Genomic DNA, 20,297 nt, shown 5'->3' with positions numbered 1-20,297 from the left:
TCTCCATGTTCTTGCATCCTTTCCTTGGGTCCTCTTTTCCCTCTGAAGCAGTTTGAAAGTAGAGGAGGGAGAGAATTGTGATGTGGGGCCCATTGTGACTCTTGGTGGGGTCATGCAGGCTGGGAGGACAAGGTGGGATGGAAGCCAGGCAGCAGCAGGGGCTCAAAGCAAAATCCCCATCACGCTAAAGGGGAAGAGGAATCCAAGCCAGGCAAGAAGGCCCCTTCTTTGTCTGCCTCTTCTTCTTTCTGCCTTGTTTAATGAGAAGCTCTTTGAGATGGTGAGTGAAGAAGATCCCCAAGGAGAGGCTCAGCAGTGCCCAAGCTCCCCCGTGGGACCTGACCAACCAGACTGCTGCTCTGGGCTCTCGCTATGTCCCCCGAACACGTGGTGAGCCGCTTCCGGGTTCGTCCAGCTGAGCCGCGGGACTGCCCCGAAATCCTGCGTCTCATTAAAGTAAGGTGGGAAGGAGGACATTGAGTGTCCCTCCATGTGGTACCTTCTGTGGAGGCTGTCTCTGGGTTATTTATTTATTTACAGTATTTATATTCCACCTTTCTCACCCCGCAGGGGACTCAGGGCAGATTACAATGTACATATACATGGCAAACATTCAATGCCATAGACACACAACATATTTAGACAGACACACAGAGGCTATTTAACATTCCAGCTTTTTCATGAGGGTATTCTGGCCACCAGGGGAGCTGTCGCTTCACCATCCATTTGTGACACTGATGAAGTACTTCCTCATTCTTTGCATGCTTGCTGGTGATTTTTATGGCCTCGTAAATTAGCCTTCCCACATAAGCGGTACCTAAACTTCCTATTTAACAGATGCAAGTGTTTTTCGGGCTGCAAAGGTGGGTAGGTAGGTAGGTAGGTAGATAGTTGGATAGGTAGGTAGGTAGGTAGGTAGATAGATAGATAGATAGATAGATGGATGGTTGGATAGATGGTTGGATAGATGGTTGGATAGGTAGGTGGGTGGGTAGGTAGGTAGGTAGATAGTTGGATAGATGGTTGGATAGATGGTTGGATAGGTAGGTAGGTAGGTAGGTAGGTAGGTAGGTGGGTGGGTGGGTGGATGGATGGATGGATGGATGGATGGATAGATAGATAGATAGGTAGAAAGATAGATAGATAGATAGATAGATAGATAGATAGATAGACAGACAGACAGACAGACGGTTGGAGTTGCACTTAAAAATGTACCTGTTCCAATTTACATACAAATTCAACTTAAGAACAAACCTACAGAACCCATCTCATTCGTAACTTGAGGACTACTTGTATTCCTGTACAATTTGGCTTTGTGTGTAAGTCGTTGAGGGCAGATTTTGGGGCCAAAATTATGGATTTTGATATCACATGTGGATAAGTTGAGGATCATTCCGCAGAGAGGGAAATCTACCAATGCCGCCTCAAGGGACCAGAGGTTAACAAGCCTTAGTATGGGCAAGAGAAAGAGATAAAATCTGAGAAATGTCTATTAACAAACCTCTGAAAATGACCCTTTAAAGGAATCAGAATGGAAGTGACCTCACAACCTCTGAGGATGCTTGCCATAGATGTAGGCAAAACGTCAGGAGAGAATGCTTCTAGAACATGGCCATAGAGCCCGAAAAACCTACAACAACCCAGAATGGAAGTAATTAGCCTGAATGGAAGTAATTAGAGAACTTATTATATTGATACCTCATAGAATCATGGGAGTTGGAAGAGACCTCATGGGTCATCCAGTACAACTCCATTCTGCCAAGAAGCAGGAAATTTTCTTTCAAAGCACCCCCGACAGATGGCCATCCAGCCTCTGTTTAAAAGCCTCCAAAGAAGGAGCCTCCATCACACTCCAGGGCAGAGAGTTCCACTGCTGAACAGCTCTCTCTCACAGTCAGGAAGTTCTTCCTCATGTTCAGGTGGAATCTCCTTTCCTGTAGTTTGAAGCCATTATTCCGTGTCCTAGTTACAGGACAGCAGAAAGCAAGCTTGCTCCCTCCTCCCTATGACTTCCCATCCCATATTTATACATGGCCCTCATCATGTCTCCTCTCAGCCTTCTCTTCTGAAGGCTAAACATGCCCAGCTCTTTAAGCCATTCCTCATAGGGCTTGTTCTCCAGACACTTGATCATTTTTAGTCGCCCTCTTCTGGACACATTGCAGCATGTCAACATCTCCCTTCAATTTTGGTGCCCAGAATTGGACACAGTATTGGACAAATCCCTCCTCTTTTGGCTATGACATGTCCAATATAACTCAAGATTGTAGTACATGAAGCAACAAGTGAAAGGGCGAATTGCCTTATCAAAGGTTAAGCAGGAAGTGTTTAGGTCTTATTTATTTTTAAATGCACAAGGAAATGAATACTTCTGCTGCTTGGGAGGGGCATTTAAATGAACCTGGCACTACATTCAGTATTTACGTACTAGGTCCAGTATTATCAGCAAGGTCTTGGACTTAATTATTTCCCAGACTGGCTTTGCAATCTGGAGACTTGGGACTCTCTTGTTGGCAAAATCCTTGCTGTTGAGTCATAAAGACAGAAAGCTTCCGCATAAAAAGGGGGCAAATGCTTTCTAGAGTGAGCAGAGGTGCCTAAAGCAAACATTGTGCCATTGTCAGCTTTGCAATGGATGCAAAAGAGCATATACTGTGAAATTCAGAGATGTATCTCTGGGTGCATCTACACTGCAGAATTAATGCAGTTCGATACCACTTGAACTGCCATGGCTCAAAGCTGTGGAATCCTGGGAATTGCAGTTTGGCGAGGCAGCAGACCTTTCTGCAGAGAAAGTTAAAAGGCTTTGTAAAAGTACAACTCTCAGAATTGCATAGCAATGCAACAACAACAACAACAACAACAACAACAAGTTGCAATCCCAGGTGACAGCAGGATTGAAGAGAAACAACTGGAAAAGCTGACACAATATGAGGATTTAAAGATTGAACTGTAAAGACTCTGGCACAAGCCAGTCAAGGTGGTCCCAGTGGTGATTGGCACACTGGGTGCAGTGTCTAAAGACCTTGGCCTGCACTTAAAAACAATCAGCATTGGCAAGATTACCATCTGTCAGCTGCAAAAGGCCAACCTATTGGGATCTGCACGCATTATTTGCAGATGCATCACACAGTGCTAGACACTTGGGAAGTGTCCAATGTATGATCCAATACAACAGCCAGCAGAGTGTCTGCTGTGGACTCATCTTGTTGTGTTTCAAATAATAATAATAATAATAATAATAATAATAATAATAATAATGCACCCTGGCAATTAAAATGGTGTTATTAACAGTTTTATCACAAACCCTTTCATGATTTAGGTCTATTGCATTCCTTTGCATTAGAAAGTTGTGTTGAATGGTTGTGGAAGGAGCTAAAAGGCATTAATCCTTCCAGTTATATTTTGCTTTCTTCTCTTGGCAGGAACTAGCTGCGTACGAAAACATGCCCAATGCAGTAAAAATAACAGAAACAGGTAAAGATGTTTCTTTTGTTTCCAAAGCATCCCCGACAGATGGCTATCCAGCCTCTGTTTGAAAGCCTCCAAAGAAGGAGCCACCACCACACTCCATGGCAGAGAGTTCCACTGTTGAAAAGCTCTCACAGTCAGGAAGTTCTTCCTTATGTTCAGGTGGAATCTGCTTTCCTGTAGTTTGAAAGGAGATTCCACCTGAATTTCCTTTCAGGTGGAATCTGCTCTGTGTTCTAGTCTCCAGGGCAGCAGAAAACAAGCTTGTTCCTGACAGATGGCCATCCAGCCTCTGCTTAAAAGCCTCCAAAGAAGAAGCCACCACCACACTCCACAGCAGAGAGTTCCACTGCTGAACAGCTCTCACAGTCAGGAAGTTCTTCCTTATGTTCAGGTGGAGTCTCCTTCCCTGTAGTTTGAAGCCATTGCTCCGCATCCTAGTCTCCAGGGCAGCAGAAAACAAGTTTGCTCCCGACAGATGGCCATCCAGCCTCTGCTTAAAAGCCTCCAAAGAAGGAGCCTCCACCACAAATCCCAGATATTTGTGTGCAGTCTACTTGCTATTCTCAAAAATGCAAACTAATCTCCCGTAATCATAACAATTTGACAATTGGGATTCTAATGAGCTTCTTGATATTTGTTATCCTGCTAATTCGTCATGACACAATTCCCAAATATGCCAATCCCTGTGAATCTTTTTCTTCAAATTGTATTTTAATTGACCACCTGAAACCTTTCAGATTTACTTCACGATGGATTTGGAGCACATCCTTTCTTCCACTGCTTAGTTGCAGAGGTATCAAAGCAAGAGGATATGCAAGGTAAGATGTAAAGGGGGGAAAGTAACTTAAAATCATAGAATCCTAGAGTTGGAAGAGATCTCGTGGGCCATCCAGTCCAACCCAATTCTGCCAAGAAGCAGGAAAATTGTGTTCAGAGCACCCCCAACAGATGGCCATCCAGCCTCTGCTTAAAAGCCTTCAAAGAAGGAGCCTCCACAACACTTCCGGGTAGAGAGTTCCACCACTTACTCTCTAGTGAAATGATTTTAGCTTCCACTTTCATGTTGTGTCCTTTCAGGAAAGAAAAGCTAAAGTAAATTAAGCTGAATGTTGGATGGAACATGCTAGTGTTTACTTAGTTTCCAAAAAGCTCACCTGTGACAAAGCCATTGTAATGGAGGAATGGATGAAAGTAAACAATTGATTTAAATGAGGGGGGGGGGGGCAATATTTGGGTATGTCAATGACCACTTTATTTATTTATTTATTTATTATTTACGACATTTATATGCCGCCCTTCTCACCCTGAAGAGAGCTCAGAGCGGCTTACAAGATATATAGGTAAAGGTAAAGGTAGTCCCCTGACATTAAGTCCAGTCATGTCTGACTCTGGGGTGTGGTGCTCATCTCCATTTCTAAGCCGAAGAGCCAGCGTTGTCCATAGACACCTCCAAGGTCATGTGGCCAGCATGACCGCATGGAGCGCCGTTACCTTCCCGCCGGAGCGGTACCTATTGATCTACTCACATTTGCATGTTTTCTAACTGCTAGGTTGGCAGAAGCTAGGGCTAACAGCGGAAGCTCACGCCGCTCCCTGGAATCGAACCTGCGACCTTTTGGTCAACAAGCTCAGCAGCTCAGTGCTTTAACCCCATACACACACATACATACATACACACACACACACATATACATACACACACACACACACACACACATACAATATATTATATTATTAGCATAGTACAATATCAGTATTATATATTACTATATTGTACTATACCTATAGTAATATTATATATTACTATATTGTACTATAACCTGGTGGCGCAGTGGGTTAAAGCACTGAGCTGCTGAGCTTGTCGACCAAAAGGTCGCAGGTTCGATTCCAGGGAGCGGCGTGAGCTTCCGCTGTCAGCCCTAGCTTCTGCCAACTTAGCAGTTCGAAAACATGCAAATGTGAGTAGATCAATTGGTACCGCTCCGGTGAGAAGGTAACGGCGCTCCATGAGGTCATGCTGGCCACATGACCTTGGAGGTGTCTATGGACAACGCTGGCTCTTCGGCTTAGAAATGGAGATGAGCACCACACCCTAGAGTCAGACATGACTGGACTTAATGTCAGGGGACTACCTTTACCTTTACCTACTATATCAATATTGTGCTGGTACGGCTGTACCAGGAGCTCCAACTTCTTTTCCTTTCTATTGAGTGTTTGCATGTATTCCAAAGTTCCATGCATTTTGCAATAATGTGGCTTCCCTTGGTTTGCAATCATAAAGCCAATGACCCATCAATTATCATCATTATGTTTTTTAGTTCTGCCCCTTTTTCTGGGTTAAGGAGGGGAAAAGGGGAACTTTAGTTCAGTTCACACAGAGAAGCCTTTTGTACAGGATTTGAATCAGTTCCACCTGTAGAAAGCTTCGTCTTTTACAGCTTTGCTGGGGGGATCCAGTCCCACAGCTCTACAGAGAACTACAGCATAGCCTTTGTTGGGGAATTTAGTTCCACAACTCTACAGCCAGCCTTTGCTGGGAATTGAAAGCCTTCTTTCCTCTTGGAAATCTACTAAGGGACTCTGTTTGGTAAGGACCACTCGCAGCAGCCATAATGCAATTTGGACCAGGTGTAAGGACCCACGCCAGCAGAGCTTAAGCCAGATTGCCCAGGGAGGGGTCAAGGATTTCCCTTGTAGGAAGAAGAAACAGTTTATGAAGACAGTTGCCTGTCCCTTGTGGACAAGATTTAAGCAAGCCACCAGTTGATTCAAAGCCTTGAAGTATTTGTTTGATTTATTGAAGATTTAAGCAACAATAAAAACTTTGTTGAACTTTCTAAGTCTTTAAAAGAACTTTGTGTGGGGAAATCCGAAAGGCCCCTCAGCCGAGGCACCCCCGGCGTCCCGTTGGGCATTCAGAAAACACGTCCTGTCTACAGACTCTTTCACAGTCCCAGCGCGTGACAGCACAAATGTATTGTAGTAATATTACATGTAATATAAATAATTATAATATCATATTATTACTATTGTATTGCATTACATTATAATATTATAATGTAATAGACATTATGTTATGTTATGTTATGTTATATTATATTATATTATATTATATTATATTATATTATATTATATTATATTATATTATATTATATTATGCATTCTTTCAATTCTGCAACTGCCTTTTCTTTTTGCCTCTCTGCTTTTGGGAGATCAACAAATTGGATCCAATTTCTTGGGAAAAGGTTGGATCCATAGGAAATGGGATGAAAGAATAAATAAATACATGATCCATAGGGAATGGGATGAAAGAATAAATAAATACATGACCTTATACAAAGTCTGAAATGATTGCAAACAGGCAGATTTTCAGAGAACAGCAAGAGGTTGGACCTGTATGATTGTAAGGGCAATGACTCACCTGTACTCCAGGCAAACTCTGGATGAGATTAGAAGTCCCCTAAGTCCCAGTGGTGCAGTGGGTTAAACCAGGAGCTCCCATTGGCGCAGTGGGTTAAACCGCTGAGTTGCTGACCGAAAGGATGTAGGTTCAAATCTGGGGAGCGGCGTGAGCTCCCACTATTAGTCCCAGCTTCTGCCAACCTAGCAGTTCGAAAACATGCAAATGTGAGTAGATCAATAGGTACTGCTCCAGCGGGAAAGTAACAGCGCTCCATGCAGTCATGCCGGCCACATGACCTTGGAGGTGTCTATGGACAACGCCGGCTCTTCGGTTTAGAAATTGAGATGAGCACCAACCCCCAGAGTTGGACACAATTGGATTTAATGTCAGGGGAAAACCTTTACCTTTACCGTATTTCTTATTGTATTATTTTATTCTGTTTTCATTTCATTTCGATGCTTAATGCTTTTGTTATAAGCTGACTGTTATTATTGTGTATTACTTTAGATTTTTGTTGTGTTTGTATTTATTTTGGGAGAGCCCCCAGTGGTGCAGTGGGCACCGGGATTATGGTGCAGCTGGTTGAGTGTCAGCTGCATTAAGATCACTCTGACCAAAAGGTCACGAGTTCGAAGCCAGCCCGGGTTGGAGTGGGTTTCCAACCAATTGTGTGTAGCCTGTTGTCGACCTTTGCAACCCGAAAGACAGTTGCATCTGTCAAGTAGGAAAATTAGGTACCACCTTAAAGTGTGGGGAGGCTAAATTAACTGATTTATGAGGCCATAAAGAAGCACTCCAGCAAAGCATTCCAGTGGGGAAGCATGCGGGGAATGCGGAAGTGCTCATCAGTGTCGCAGATGGACGATGAAAGTGACAGCTCCCCTGGCGGCCAGAAAAAGTTAAACAGCCTCTGTATATGTCTGTATATGTTTGTATGTCAAAAATTGGCATCGAATGTTTGCCATATGTGTGTACACTGTAATCCGCCCTGAGTCCCCTGCGGGGTGAGGAGAAGGGCGGAATAGAAAAGCTGTAAATAAATAAATAATAAATAAATTAAAACCCTGAGCTGGCAGGACTGAAGACCGACAGGTTGCTGATTCGAATCCGGGGAGATCGCGGATGAGTTCTTTCTGTCAGCTACAGCTCCTCATGCGGGGACATGAGAGAAGCCTCCCACAAGGATGGTGATACATCAAAACATCCGGGCATCCCCTCGGCAATGTCCTTGCAGACGGCCAATTTTCTCACACCAGAAGCGACTTGCAGTTTCTCAAGTCGCTCCTGACATGACAAAAAAATAATAATTAAAAAATTGGGGCATTGAATATTTGCCTTTTTCTATGTGTAAACTGCCCTGTCCTTTCGGGGAGAGAGGCCAGTCTAGAAATAAAGTTTTATATTAATAATAATAATAACAACAACAACAACAACAAAGGTAAAATAATAATTTAACTGGCTTTAATGTTTTCTTTATATTCACATCAATGGCATTTCCCTTTCCTGCGTGTTGGATTTGTTTCTTTCCAGATGCTGATGTGGTAGGCTTTGCTATGTATTACTATACCTATGACCCTTGGATTGGCAGGTTATTGTACTTAGAAGACTTCTACGTCATGGATGAATTTAGAGGTAATAATGACTATTTTCATTCATAGTATTACATCCAAGGAAAAAAACACTGAAATGTCTGTCTATACTGCATAGGTGAGGAGAAGAGCCCAATTTTGGCCCCCATGTAGCACTGATTTGTTGTAAAAACACACAAAATATATGAAAAAACAGGAATAAGGAAAGGAGAGGAATCATCTAAGGTGACAGCCACACAGGAATCCAAATATCTCATAAAAATCCAAAGGTAACACAGTACAGGAACAGCCAGAAATCACAGCATAAATCCATAAGCAAATACCTATACTTAATAAAACTTGAGCAGGAATCATGAAGGAAGAATATAGAAAACTTCCAGGATACTTGAATCCAAAACCAAGATTTGACACAATGACTAGAGAACTCAGGCCTAGCTTTTAACTCGAAAGTCAATGTTGCTTCAACTACCTTTAAGGTAAACAACTGGATGTTAATAAGCACTCATGAAATCATGTCATTTCCCACAAATTTTCTCTCTCTCTTTTCCATATGATCTCCCTGTTTTCTGCTCTGATCTATAAACAACGACTTTTGCTGATCTCTGTAATGCCAGGTGTTTTCCCTTGAGAGTTTTCAGTTTCACTTAGGTCTTCGCTTGACCTCTTATCTAATGATGTTTTTTCTGGCTCCTCTAAATGACCTTGGAGCTCTGCACTGTCTGAGCCTGTTTCATTTCTCTGGCCTGAATCTTCATTACTTTGAACCCCAGGAAATCCCAAAATCCCTTCTAAATCATCAGTGAACCCATCAGCCCTTGGCTGAGTGACAACAATTTGAAGGGATGCTTATTTCCTATAGGCTGGGTTTTCCCTATTCTGGATTCAAATCTCCATTCAGTCATAAAACTAAAACCAGAGATGGGGATTCTGTATCACTCCAGTTATCAGACTCCAGCATGGTCAAGAATGATGGGAGCTGTAGTCCAAAACATTCAGTAAAGCATTGTTGGAAATGAAACAGGCTCAGACAGTGCAGAGCTCCAAAATCAGTTAGAGGAGCCAGAAAAAACATCATTAGATAAGAGGTCAAGTGAAGACCTAAGTGAAACTGAAAACTCAATGCTTTACCGAATGTTTTGGACTACAGCTCCCATCATTCTTGACCATGCTGGAGTCTGATAACATCTGGAGTGGCAGTTGAAGTGGGGAGCAATGGGCAATTCTCACCCAAGTTTATTCTAATCTATTTCAGTGCAGTTTTGTGAGATTATGATGATGCATCCCAGGCTGAGTTCTTTCTAGTTGAGGATGGACTAAGCAGTGAGACAAATTCTGAATAGGAACTTTGTAGCACCTCAACCCTTGTCTGTTTGAGGCAGGAAACAATCATGGCCAGCTAATGCCTCCCAACAAAGGATTCCCCCAGCAGGAAGCGGTCAGACTTTGAAGCTGCAAGGCCATTCAATTCTAATAAACTGCAGCATTCCCCTTTGCCTCAAGCATACAAGGGTTCTTTCTCCCACCCTGGACATTATTCCACAGATATATAAACCCCACTTGCCTAATTTCCAGCAGATCTCATAACCTCTGAGGCTGCCTGCCATAGATGTGGGCAAAATGTCAGGAGAAAATGCTTCTGGAACATGACCAGACAGCCCGGAAAACTTACCGCAACCTAGAGAAAGACTTCGACAGCACAAAGAGAAAAAAGTGAATGAAACAAAAAAACTTGTCTCAGTTTAAAAGCTTTTCCCAGGTCAAGATAATTTTTAATTTTCAACCACTTATCACCTCTTTAACTCCTTTATTTGCCCAAATCTAAAGATATGTCATGCATTTTATTCTGAAGATATCTGATACCAGGTTTTGTGACATTTATCTCTAATAATACGTTTACCCCAATAAATACATTTTTTAACATTTTCTCTATAACAATATCTGTCTACTTCTGACTATTCAGTTGCATTAATTCAGTTTTATCTTTATCTTGTATCTAGAAATTAAATTAAGCCTATTCTTTAAGAGGGGAAAAAGGCACTATTGAATGAATCGGCTGTCCTGAAGATAGCTTTAGATTGTCATCACAAAATGAATATTGTATAACTCCTAAAGTTATCTCCATGTCCCTTTTTTATCCCTTTGATTGTAAGATAGAATGTCAGCAAGGGGATTTACCTGTGTGATGACTCACCATAGAAGATTTTTTCTGTAATTTTCTGTAATTTTACTATAATTGGGGTTGATGGCACAGCTAGTTAGTAGCCAGCTGAATTAAATCACTACTGACCGAGAGGTCATGAGTTCGAAGCCAGCCCAGGTCGGAGTAAGCTCCTGACCATTAATAGTCTAGCTTGCTGTCGACCTATACAGCCCGAAAGACACTTGCATCTGTCAAGTAGGAAATTCTGGCACCGTTTATGCGGGGAGGCTAATTTAACTAATTTAGGATGCCATAAAACTTTCCAGCAGCGTGCAGAAGAATGAGGAAGTACTCCACCTAAGGACTCGGTGTCACAAGTGGACGGTGAAGCAGCAGCTCCCCCTGTGGCCGGAATCAAGCATACACTCATGAAGCTGGAATGTTAAATGCATCTGTGTCTGTCTATATATGTTGTATGTCTAAATGGCATTGAATGTTTGCCATGTATATGTGCATTGTAATCCGCCACGAGTCCCCTGCGGGGTGAGAAGGATGGAATATAAATACAGTAAATACATAAATAAATAGATATCATTCCAACCAATACCTCAAATGTGTTGTCGAAGGTTTTCATGGCCAGAATCACTGAGTTGTTGTGAGTTTTCCGAGCTATATGGCCATGTTCCGGAAGCATTCTCTCCTGACATTTCGCCCACATCAATGGCAGACATCCTCAGAGGTTGTGAGGTCTGTTGGAAAATAGGCAAGTGGGGTTTTATATATCTGTGGAATGATATCCAGGGTGGGAGAAAGAACTCTTGTCTGTTGGAGGTAAGTGTGAATGTTGCAAATGGCCATCTTGATTAGCATTTAATGGCCTTGCAGCTTCAACGCCTGGCTGGTTGCTGCCTGGGGGAATCCTTTGTTGAGAGGTGTTCGATTTGAAGCTGCAAGGCTTGGCCACATGTAAGCCATTCTGAGTCCCCATTGGGGAGATGGTGGCGGCGTACAAATAACGATTATTATTATTATTATTATTATTTGCTAATCAAGATGGCCATTTGCAACATTCACACTTGCCTCTGACAGAGAAGAGACGAGGACAGTTTTAAATTTATATTTTAATATTGAGATAAATGTTTTAAATGTTTATGTATGCATATACGAATTCAAATATAATATAAATGTTTTAAATAAAATAAATAAATAAATAAACACCTCAAGTGTCTCAAATCTATGCACCTAAATAATTTGTATGAGCAGAAAACTGAACTTTTGTCCATTCATGTTTTGGCAGGTTGGGGCATTGGGACAGAACTCTTGAAACGATTAAGCCAGGCAAGTAGTTCTTTCATTCAATACAACAACAACAACAACAACAACAACACATTACAGGCACACTCCAGGAAGTTGTTTATATAAGAAAAATCGTAGTTTCTTACAAAGCAATCTCAATGTCCTTTTTCCAATTTCGTTTTCTTTTTGTCACGGTTTGGGAAATCCACTACTTGACAACACATAGGGTGGATGCAATGCTGTTACTATACGTTTTCTCCAGCCATAAAGTATTAAGGAAGAGGGGCATTTTCGGACAATGTCTTGCTTAGTTTCCAGTCCAGCACTCAGTGTCCATGGGCATGACTTTGAACTCAATTTACAAAGCTTTTATATTATAGGTTTCCCACCTGCAAAAGGAGCCCATGGTGGCACAGTGGGTTAAACCGCTGAGCTGCTGAACTTGCTGACCAAAAGGTCGGCGGTTTTAATCCAAGGAGTGGGGTGAGCTCCCGCTGTTAGCCCCAGCTTCTGCCAACCTAGCAGTTCGAAAACATGCAAATGTGAGTAGATTAATAGGTACCGCTTCTGTGGGAAGGCAACGGCGTTCCATGCAGTCATGGTGGCGACATGACCAAGGAAGTATCTACGGACAACGCTGGTTCTTTGGCTTAGAAATGGAGATGAGCATCACCTTGCAGAGTTTGACATGACTAGACTTAATGTCAAGGGGAAACCTTTACCTTTACCGTGTCCTTGATAAATTATATTGCTCTCTCACCGAGTGTTTTAAATTTTAATCTTTCACAATTGGCCCTGCCCACTGTGATCAATTTTCTGTGTTTTAATATTCTGATTTTTGTTCTGTTTATTTATATTAGTTGTTATTATTATTATTATTATTATTATTATTGACACAAAACCACAGTATGTCACAGCAAATTAGATCTATATGCTGGATTTTGTATCACACAATCACAAGTTGAACACTTCCCGAGCGTCTAGGACTGTGTGGTGTATTTTCGAATGATGCACGCAGATCCAAGTCAGGTGGCCTTTTGCAGTTGACAGATTGTGATTTTGTCGATGTTTATTGTTTCCAAATGCCAGCTGAGATCTTTTGGCATGGCACCCAGTGCGCCAATGACCACTGGGACCACCTGGACTGGTTTCTGCCAGAGCCTTTGCAGTTCGATTTTGAAGTTTTGATAGTAACTGAGTTTTTCCTGTTGTTTTTCCTCATTGCAACATCAATAATCCAGACTTTTTTCTTTTCCACAATCGTGATGCTTGGTGTGTTGTATTCCAAAACTTTGTCAGTCTGGATTCCAAGATCCCACAGTATTTTTGCTTGTTCATTTTCCACTATCTTTGCGGGTTTATGATCCCACCAATTCTTTACTGCTGGCAGGTGGTACTTGTGACATAAGTTCCAGTGAATCATCTGGGCCACAGAGTTGTGTCTTTCTTTGTAGTCCGTCTGTGCGATTTTCTTGCAACAGCTGAGGAGATGGTCCATGGTTTCATCAGCTTCCTTGCACAGTCTGCATTTTGGGTCATCCGCTGATTTTTCAATCCTGGCTTTAATGGCATTGGTTCTGATTACTTGCTCCTGGGCTGCAAGAATCAGGCCTTCTTCTGCCTCCTTCTTCAGGATTCCATTCATGAGCCATCACCAGGTCTTTTCCTCGTCAACTTTTCCTTCAATCTTCTCAAGGAACTGCCCATGCAAGGCTTTGTTGTGCCAGCTGTCAGCTCTGGTTTGGAGTGCAGTTTTCTTGTACTGACTCTTTGTCTGCTGTGCTTGGAGAAGTTTCTGATTATTGACTTCAATTAAAGCAGGTTCTTGGCTTTCCTTGACATATTCTGCCAGGGCGTGTTTTTCTTCTTCAACTGCTTGTTTGACTAGTAAAAGTCCTCTGCCCCCAGACTTTCTAGGCAGATAGAGCCGGTCAACATCACTGCGAGGATGTAATGAATTGTGAATGGTCATGAGTTTTCTTATTTTTCTGTTCAAATTGTCCAATTCTGCCTGTGTCCAGTTTATGATGCCAGCAGTATATCTTATGACAGGTATGGCCCAGGTGTTTATGTCCTTGATGGTGTTGCCTCCATTGAGCTTGCTTTTGAGATTTTTTCTGACCCTTTGAATGTATTCTTTGTTGACCACAGTTTTCACATGTTCATGTTTGATGTTGCCAGCTGTAGTATGCCCAGATATTTGAAGGCCTCTGGCTGGTGACACTTGATTGCTTGGCCATTGGGCATATTTATGCCCTCACTTTCAATGATTTTTCCCTTCTTCAGTGCCACTGTCAAACATTTGTCCAAACTCCATTTTGATATCTGTGCCGTCATGCCCTGGGGTCTATAGATCTTAGTGAAAGAAACATCCCCAGGGGATTGCTTGTTGCCCTCCTTTAGGAAACTGGAACTCCCAAGGACCAAGACACAACAGATAACTCGAAATGGTCTTTATTGTTCACAATGAGTTATCTTTCTTAGGCATAAACTTGATGTTTCAACAGGGATAAAGAAAATATACGTTACAGTCTCTGAAGTCTTGGGTCCAAGGAGTTTTCGAGCTGAGAAGCTTTCCAAGTTCCCTCTTTCTCAATGGCTGTGACTGCCTGAGCAATCCACAACCCCAGTCCAAATGGCCTATATTTGAAGGCACCAAGTCTTCCTCTGGTGCCAAAGGACTGGTTTGAAGGCGCTTGAGACTCCTCGTCGTCGTCCAGGAAGATCTGGGCATGAAGTGTGAGTCTCAAGGGTAAAAACCTGAGAATTGGTGATGAGAGATAGCCTAAAACAAGGGCTTTAGAGCCAAGTCTTTCTCACGTCCGTCTATAAAGCTGTTTGGTGGTAGAAAGAAGAAGGAAACACTGCCCTTCTAAGAAGAGGTGGGGCCAAACAATTGAGCTGAGGGAGCAATTCAACTGGTGCAAACAACATTGATTGACAGCTATAAATAACCAATCAATCCAACTATACATTTACAGGGTAAACAGGCAAGTTGGGGCATGTTACACAGTTCAAACCATTGCAAATTAGTTTCACATATAGCTGGCGCCACTTGTGCCGTCACAATATCTGTACTAAAGATTCGGACAAATCTGCAAATCTGTCCTTTTTAAAAATTGAAATCACCTCCATTTTTACAAAAGTGAACTAAGTTTTGAATTCTTTACTTTGGAATATGAGGGAAGAGTTACCAATCTGGAAACGTTCTCATCAAAACCAAGAAAACTTGTTTCAGAGAGTTTTCTCAACAATTAAGGAGGGATGACCTTAAGCAAAACATCCCGCCTTCTGAAATGGGGAATACTGCCTCACTTCATCTACTATGCTTTTTGCTTGGCTCTGGACCAGGAGAGCACTCTGCTCGCTAAATGGTTTTGCAGGAATTATTAATGAGGCAACTTAGTGACTAATGACTTGAATGGGAGTCTCCGCTCTCTATGGAATTGGAAAGCCCTGTTCTGCTGAGCCATTTGCCTGAACCTTTCAATGCCCAAAGGAGTCACAACACAGGCTAGAGCTTTTAGTCGTGCCAGTTTATATCAGGATTCTCCTAGGATGCATTATATTTTTTTGTCTCGATCCTATATTTATGACTATAGAATGCCCTCTACTTTCCCATAGGATTGACTATGAAAGTAGAAAAAAATTAATTAAAATGCAACTCTAAAATGGACTTTTACTAAAAATTGAGCATAGAATTCTGCTGGAGGACTTAATCAAATGTGCAGACATTAAACCCATAAATGCAAAGGGCTGACTATGAATTCATGGCTACAGCTGGGTAAAAGGTAAAGGTAGTCCCCTGACATTAAGTCCAGTCATGTCTGACTCTGGGGTGTGGTGCTCATCTCCATTTCTAAGCCGAAGAGCCAGCGTTGTCCATAGACACCTCCAAGGTCATGTGGCTGGCATGACTGCATGGAGCGCCGTTACAGCTGGGTAGTTACCATATAAACTCGAGTATAAGCCAACCCGAATATAAGCCGAGGCATCTAATTTTACCACAAAAAACCCTGGGAAAACGTATTGACTTGAGTATAAGCCAAGGGTGGCTACTGTTAAATTTCAAAATAAAAATAGATAGCAATAAAATTACATTAATTGAGGCAACATTAGTAGGTGCACTGTTTTTGAATATTTACATAACACTGTAAATTAAGGTAAGACTGTCCAACTCTGATTAAATCATTATTCTAACCTTCTTCAATGTAAATGCACTTACATATCCTTCCAATAATAATAGAGAGTGAAATAATACATGTAATAATAATAATAATAAAGTACAATAATGGAAATGTAATAATAATAATAATAACAATAATAAGAGTAAACTAATACATGTAATGAAATAATAACAGAATAAAATAAGGGAAATGTAATAGTAATAATAGAGTAAAATAATAAATGTAATAACAATAAAGTAAAATAATAAATGTAATAAATAAAAATACTGTAAAATAATAAATGTAATAAAAACAGTAAAATAAAATAATAAATGTAGTAAGAATAAGAATAGAGTAAAATAATGTAAATGTAATAATAGTAATAAAGTAAAATAATAAATGTAATAATAATAACAAAGTACAATAATGGAAATGTAATAATAATAAAATAATACATGTAATAAAATATAATAATAGAATAAAATAAGGGAAATGTAATAGTAATAATAGAGTAAAACAATAAATGTAATAAAAATAATAGAGTAAAATAATGGAAATATAATAACAATAATAGAGTGAAATAATAAATGTAATAAATAAAAATATTGTAGAATAATAAACGTAATAAAGACAACAGAATAAAATAATAAATGTAAGAATAAGAATAGAGTAAAATAATGTAAATGTAATAATAATAGTAATAGAGTAAAATAATAAATGTAAGAATAATAATAAAAAGAGTAAACTAATACATGAAATAAAATAATAATAACAGAATAAAATAATGGAAATTTAATAGTAATACTAGAGTAAAATAATAAATGTAATAACAATAAAGAAAAACAATAAATTTCATAAAAATAATAGAGTAAAATAATGTAAATATAATAACAATAATAGAGTAAAATAATAAATGTAATAAATAAAAATACTGTAAAATAATAAATGTAATAAAAACAATAGAATAAGATAATAAATGTAGTAAGAATAAGAATAAAATAATGTAAATGTAATAATAACAGTAATAGAGTAAAATAATAAATGTAATAATAATATTAATAATAGAGTAAAATAACAAATAACTTTGACTCGAGTATAAGCTGAGGGGGGCTTTTTTAGCCTAAAATAAGGGCTGAAAAACTTGGGTTATAGTCGAGTAATTTTAAACTACCTGTTAATTCTACCTGTTTGAGCGTGCATACATAAATTATGTTTTAATTAGGGCTGCTTGGACAAAAAGCTGTATTCCTTCCATTGTAAGACACCCTTCAATTTCAGGACCACCACCATGAACAAAAATACACCTGCGATTCTAAGACGTACCCCATTTTTAGAGATTATTATGTTGGAAAAAAGTGTGTCTTAGAATTGAAGAAATATAGTAGTATTAATTTCTACATTCATATGTGGGTGTTGTATATAAGAGAGAGAGAGAGAGCTATTTTAGCACAAGTCTCAGGTACATGGAGGGCTCCATGAATGACTCCCATCCCTTGTACAATAGTAATAATCCATGCTTTAGATAGCGCATGATGCATCCCTTCACAAAACGAAATCACAAATATTTATATTTCAACAGATAGCCATCGAAACCCGGTGTAATTGCATGCATTTCCTTGTTGTCGTTTGGAACAAACCATCCATAGAGTACTATATGAGGCGTGGGGCTTCTGACCTTTCCACTGAAGAAGGCTGGCATCTTTTCCGATTTGACAAAGAAAACCTTATCAGAATGGCTTCCGGAGAATAAGGAGGACGGCTGCCGTTGTACTCCTCCCAATTGCGGAGTGCTGCAAAGACCATCCGGTTCGCAAAACTTCCCTCGCAATAAAGCTTCCTGCTACACCGTGTCTGTGAAGCAGGATTAGCATGAACAACAACAGAAATTAAAAGCGTTTTGACTTATTTTTTTGATATGTCAGTGCTGTGATTATTTGTCCTTGTTGGACTTTTGCTTTTCATTCACAACAATCGGGTAGAAGACCTGTTAAGTGGGGGTGCTATTAAGCAGTGGCAGAAAACACTGGCCACGGAAGTCGAGGCTTCATCTATATAAATAAAAATGTAATGTTCGTTTGTGGGATTAACAGAACTCAAAAACCACTGGGCGAATTGACACCAAATTTGGACAGCATACACCTAATAACCCAATGTATGTCCTTCACTCATTTTTTTTTATTTTGTCATTTGGGTGTTGTAGTTGCTGGGATTTATAGTTCACCTACAATCAACAGCATTCTGAACTCCACCAATTATGACATTGAATCAAACGTGGCACACAGGATTCCCATGACCAACAGAAAACAATAGAAGGGTTTGGTGGGCATTGACCTTGAGTTTGGGAGTTCTAGTTCACCTACATCCAGAGAGCACTGTAGACTCAAACAATGATGGCTCTGGACCAAACTTGGCGCAAATACTCCAAATGCCCAAATATGAACACAGATGGAGTTTGGAGGAAATAGACCCTGACATTTGGGATATGTAGTTACTGGGATTTATAGTTCACCTACAATCAAAGAGCATGCTGAATCCCACAAACAACAGAATTGGGGCAAACTTCCCACACAGATCTCCCATGGCCAACAGAAAATACTTAAGGCCATCCAGTCAAACTCTCTTCACCAGGGCAAGAAAATGGAATCAGCCCTCCTGACAAAGAGCCATCCAGCCATAGATAGAGATAGATATGATTCACACACACACAGGGATATAGTATCATAGATTTGAAAGGGACCCCTAAAGAAGGACTATGATATGTTGCATATTCCAGAGTAGTCAAACCAAACACTCTCCACATCAACACTGACAAAGAAACAACAAGAAATACTGTTTACCCACAAGCATCAAGACATTACATATATTACAAACCAACACTTTCTCATTACTTTATTTTCCAGCTCACGAGACTGGGCCATATCAACACGTGGCAGGGGACCGCTAGTCTATATAAATAAAAATGTAATATTCGTTTGTGGGGTTAACATAACTCAAAAACCACTGGATGAATTGACACCAAATTTGGGCAGAATACACCTAACAACCCAATGAATGATCATCACTCAAAAAAAAATTGATTTTGTCATTTGTGACTTGTAGTTGCTGGGATTTATAGTTCACCTACAAAGGGCATTCTGAACTCAACCAATGATGGAATTTAACCAAACTTGGCATACGGGACTTCCAAGACCAACAGAAAACAATAGAAGGGTTTGGTGGGCATTGACCTTGAGTTTGGAAGTTGTAGTTCACCTACATCCAGAGAGCACTTTGGACTCAAACAATGATAGATCTGGACCAAACTTGGCACAAACATTCCATATGCCCAAATGTGCACAGATAGAGTTTGGGGAAAATAGACCTTGACATTTGGGAGTTGTTGTTACTAGGATTTATAGTTCACCTACAATCAAAGAGCATTCTGAACCCCACCAGTGACAGAATTGGGGCAAACTTCCCACACAGAACCCTCACAATCATCAGAAAATACTTAAGGCCATCCAGTCCAACTCCCTTCACCAGGGCAAGAAAACGTAATCAAATACTGTTTACCCACAAGCATAAAGAAATTACATATATTAGAAACCATCTCTTTCTCATTACTTTATTTTCCAGATCACCAGACTGGGCCACAGCAACGCGTGGCAGGGGACGGCTAGTTTCCAATACAAGGAAATAGTCAATGGACCTGTGTGCTGGGACCAGCTCCAGCTTGCGTATGCAAAGGGCGTTATGCCATGGAGAAAAATAGACTTTGACCCCTCTTGCCAACGCAATGCAGTGATGCTTGCGTCACATAGCTTTCATTCGGCGATGCCTGAGCAAGAAAACCACACCCAGTGATCTGAGCAATATGGTGGGTTTTCACAACAAAAACGAACTCGAGCATTCATTTCGCGTACAGGCTTGCCTGTTGTAGTTCAGTCAGCTGATGATGAGGGGTTTGGGGATGCAGGGTCTGATGGTTCTGTGGTGTCCAAACAGAGGGGGTGTTGGAGCAATAAGGTTTTCCAGTTGGGAGAAAGGAAGGGGTTTTGGAGCAAGATCTTTGTTAGGGATTCCTCATCTTTGGAGGAGGAAGGGGAGCAGGGAAGTGCTCAGGAACTGAAGGGAGAAGAAGAATCAGATGATGAGGGTTTGAAAGTGCCCACATTTCTAGAGAGACGAAGAGACAGAGCAGAGATGGCATTCAGCCAGAATAGCTGCTAAAATCTCTGAGCAAATTGAGA

The 20,297-nt window shown here is 40.6% G+C and overlaps 1 protein-coding gene across 1 annotated transcript; it reads left to right on the top strand.

Moving 5' to 3' along the window:
- Window positions 1–372: 372 nt before the first annotated feature.
- SATL1 (spermidine/spermine N1-acetyl transferase like 1) lies at window positions 373–17,964 on the top strand. Its single transcript, XM_060756286.2, has 6 exons — window positions 373–456; window positions 3,426–3,477; window positions 4,212–4,292; window positions 8,408–8,509; window positions 11,904–11,944; window positions 17,648–17,964. The coding sequence occupies exons 1-6, from the start codon at window positions 373–375 to the stop codon at window positions 17,816–17,818; spliced, it is 531 nt and encodes a 176-aa protein (XP_060612269.1). The 3' UTR covers window positions 17,819–17,964.
- The last annotated feature ends 2,333 nt before the right edge of the window (window positions 17,965–20,297 follow it).

Source organism: Anolis sagrei, chromosome 10 (genome assembly GCF_037176765.1).
Source record: "Anolis sagrei isolate rAnoSag1 chromosome 10, rAnoSag1.mat, whole genome shotgun sequence".
In the NCBI taxonomy this organism is placed as follows: Eukaryota; Metazoa; Chordata; class Lepidosauria; order Squamata; family Dactyloidae; genus Anolis; species Anolis sagrei.
Note: the sequence above shows the minus strand (reverse complement) of the source record. Positions and strands in the feature narration are given on the sequence as shown.